This window comes from Octodon degus, unplaced genomic scaffold (assembly GCF_000260255.1).
Source record: "Octodon degus isolate 3935 unplaced genomic scaffold, OctDeg1.0 scaffold00227, whole genome shotgun sequence".
Lineage (NCBI taxonomy): Eukaryota > Metazoa > Chordata > Mammalia > Rodentia > Octodontidae > Octodon > Octodon degus.
This window is the reverse complement of record NW_004524803.1, coordinates 2,320,299-2,324,045: the sequence shown is the minus strand read 5'-3', so window position 1 is coordinate 2,324,045 and position 3,747 is coordinate 2,320,299. Positions and strand designations below refer to the sequence as shown.

The following is a 3,747-nucleotide window of genomic DNA, read 5'->3' as shown; positions in this document are numbered from 1 at the left end:
TGTTGCTGCTTGGATGCAGACAGTTCTTTTATGCTGTGCTCGTGCACTACCTACATTAATTGCCATTTGAATTGAAGAATTACAGTGATGTACCAAAAAAAAAAAAAAAAGAATATTTTAACTAAATTCTCTTGTTTTTCAGTGCATGATTGACTAATTTTTGGTACCAGAAATTGAACTCAGGAGCTTGTGCTTGCCAGGCAGGCATGTGCTCCTGAACTATTTCCCAAGCTCCAATGCATGCTTTTTAAAAAAGCTTTTTATTTTATTAGTACATGCTTGCAGCTTGTGCAGTTTCCTGCCATTTTGGGGAGTAGTTACATGTATATACTCAGCATCCACTCTTTTATCTTAATCTTTTGGGGGGGCTTTTTTGGTTTTGGAGGGTTTTTTTTGGTTTTTCTTTGTTTCATTTTGGGTTTTTTGGCAGAACTGGGGATTGGACTCAGGCCCTTGCGCTTGCCAGGCAAGCACTTATCTACTGAGCTATCTCCCCAGCCCCCTTGGTTTTGTTTTTGACACAAAGTCTTGCTATATAGTTCAGGCTGGCCATAGACTCACTATGTACCTTAAGCTGACCTCAAACTCATGGCAGTCCTTCTGCCTCAGCTTCCTGAGTGCTAGGAGTACAAGCGTACACCACCACACCAGCTCTAAAATGCATATTTTAAAGTTCTAAAACAAGCTCTATCAATCACCATAAAATTCTAAACAATGGAGAAAAAAGATTAGAAACATGCATAGGCCCCAGTAGTGTTTGCTCTCACAAAGTAGTTTTAAGCACCTAGTATGAATGACTGACATTACTTCTAAGCCAGGGTAAAAATGTAAGTCCTGCCATAAAAGGAAAATATTTGCTCACTTGTGAAAGTTATTTTATTAGGAAAGAGGACAGAAGTATCTTCTGAAGTATAATGAATGCTCATATAGTCTGTGTGGTATGGACTTGCAGATTGGCTCCTGGTACACCTATTCATTTCTGTGCAGCAAGTGCCCAACTGACTTGGCAGTTATTTTCATAAAAGCTCCTTTGTGCACACTGTACAGTGCAGTAGTACAGTGCTCAGTCAGAGCCCAGGGTGTCTGGAAGCAAGAGGAAAAGCAGGGGTGACATGCAGTGGACAGCTATGAAGAGCAAAGCAATACACATTGTATATTTGTGTCAAAGGTGTGTGAGACTCACTGTATGAGACTCACAAATGATTCTGACTTAATAAATGTTCACCTGCAACAGAGCTGATTCATAAATTCAGGACTTTATTCTCACCTTATTCATAACTTAATCCTAATAAGCAGCCACACAGGTCAATAATGGATTGTTACTGGCCACTCTATAAACAATTGTGGAAAAAACTACTTATCTTTTGGTCTCAAGACCTTAAACTTCACATGATGAAAAATGACATTTGTTTTCCCAAAAATATTGTTTCTATCAATGGCAAATTTTGTGTGGAAAGGATCTTTTATAAAGCAACTTTGTTCTAGGGGTGACAAAGGGTAATAATACTTTTTTTTTGAAAACTAGACCCAGGAGCACCTGCTAAGGCAGTTGCAGCAGGTGGGGTGGGGTTCAATTCCTGGACGGTCATGCCAGCCCACACCCAGGGCATGCTGAGGTGACTGAGACTGGGCGTGGTGGCGCACACCTATAAACCCAGTTCTTGGAAGGCTGAACAGAGGCAGATTACTATGAGTCTGATCTGTGTAGTGAAACCCTGTAGACCTTGTAGACCTATACTAAAATACAGAGAGAACTGACCCAGGAATATCCGGAAGCAAATGAATAGTAGGTAAATAGGAGGTTGTACAAGCACTATTTCAAACATTGCTAATACCATGAATGAAATTCTGCTTCTACGTGTACAATAATGTTGCTAATTTTTGGTTTTTTGTTTTGATTTTTAGGATGTGGAACAAAAGAAGAGTGGTAACTACTTTTTCTTGGATGATTAGACTGATTCTGAGAATTACTGATAAGCCATTTTATTAAAAGAAACATTTACTGGGATTTCTGTCATACAAAACTCTAATCAGGTTTTATGGCCCCATATACTCTGGAGCTTGAAGGATGGATTATTTAAAGTAACATTAAAAGCCAGCTGTGTTGTAAAATTTTAGTTTGAACACAGAAAATTGCACTTTTCTGTTCTTAAAAAAGTCCCTTCTGTGCGTAACATTCTAAAATGACATTTCATACTACACAAATTACCTCCAAGTTTTCATGACATATGGGAAGATTTTCAGTAGGTGTACTATATTCATGTATCAAATGCTGACCAGTGTTGCCCCATTTTTAAAACCTTGAGAAAGCTTCCTATACGTACCTGATTTGCCAAGTATGCCAGTGTAATGAAACTGCCCTATTTTAAAAGCTATTGGTAGTCACAGACTACACTGGTAAGATTTGATAAACATCAGATACTTGTTTTCAGTCTTTGCACTGAAATTTTCAGTGTATTGTTTCCAAGGATAATTGTCTACCCTAAAACACCAATTGTTGGAAAATGGGTGTTTATTACCAGCTTACACATTGTTTTTAATGTTTTTGGTGCTTTTGAACTTCATAAAAATCATTTCAATGCCCCTCAAGGAAAAGAAATACTCTGGATTTTCAGTTTTTGCATTCTGTAAGAGTATATTCTGTAATTGTTCTTAAAGGAATGTCATTTTTTAAACATACATTTATATAATCACTGATCAAGATTTAAGACAGCATTTCTAGAGAATGTTTACTTCCCTTATAATTACAGGCTCAAAATCTTCAGATTTGGTGCCTCAGAATCTATGTATTTTTAAAAGTAGAATTTTCTGTGGGCAGCCAATGATTGTAAACTACTTCCTCAGTGGCAACTAAAATGCAAGAGATAGCAATACAAGTGTCCCTTGGTACCAAATATATTCATTTCTATGTTTGGCTATAAAAGACATTATGTAAACCTTATTATTGCACTGAACTGGAATTAAGTGCAAAAGTGGGTTTACTATAAACTATCGGCACATGTAAAGCAGGAAAATTGAAAATATTTGTCAGTACTTTTAGAGGTCATTGAAATGATAGAAGCCTTGATTAATTGCAAACAGTGGATAGAAGGTTTGGTTTAAGTGGACCCCATTAGGCCTTCTAAAAATAAATTTTTGTGTGGAATCTATAAGTACATTTCTGTTGTGAATAATTTAAATATATAAAATATGGAATAAAAAAGATCTCCCTTTATTACCCTTCCAGGGGTTATCAGTGTTTGAGTTTATTCTTTCATGCTTTTTTTCTATGCATTTAACCTGAGTGTGAATATGTAAAGAGTTTTGTACATAAATGGGATTACACTAAAGTAGTTTATTTTTAAGGCTAGCTTAAATGTGATAATTTCAATGTTTAATAAAACAAGACACTATTTTTATTCCCTATTCTGTCGTTTAATATAATACGACATAATAAAAGCACATTTTTACTTCCTGCTGACAGAATGTGTATATTTTTATGCAGATTAAATGTAAAAATATGGATTAAAATGTTGAAATTTTACAGAGCAGTAGAGGCCTACAGGTTGCTAACACAAGTCTGTCTATAAACTAGTATCACCATTGCCAATTAAGTATACCTTCAATGAAGATGTTGCCTATTAGTAGCAGTGAAATTGTTTAATAGATCCTCATTGAAAAAAGTCTCAGACACTTTTAAAAAGCAAGGTCAAGGGGCCGGGGACATGGCTCAGTAGAGTAAGCGCTTCCCTGGCAAGCACAAGGGCC

The 3,747-nt window shown here is 36.3% G+C and overlaps 1 protein-coding gene across 1 annotated transcript in view; it reads left to right on the top strand.

Annotated features, from left to right (window-relative positions):
• The window catches only part of Abce1 (ATP binding cassette subfamily E member 1), a 30,904-nt gene extending 27,682 nt beyond the window's left edge, over nt 1–3,222 (top strand). The window contains exon 18 of the mRNA XM_023705737.1: nt 1,906–3,222. Coding sequence (XP_023561505.1) covers nt 1,906–1,953 — 48 coding nt within the window. The 3' untranslated portion in view covers nt 1,954–3,222. The remainder of the gene's footprint in view (nt 1–1,905) is intronic.
• The last annotated feature ends 525 nt before the right edge of the window (nt 3,223–3,747 follow it).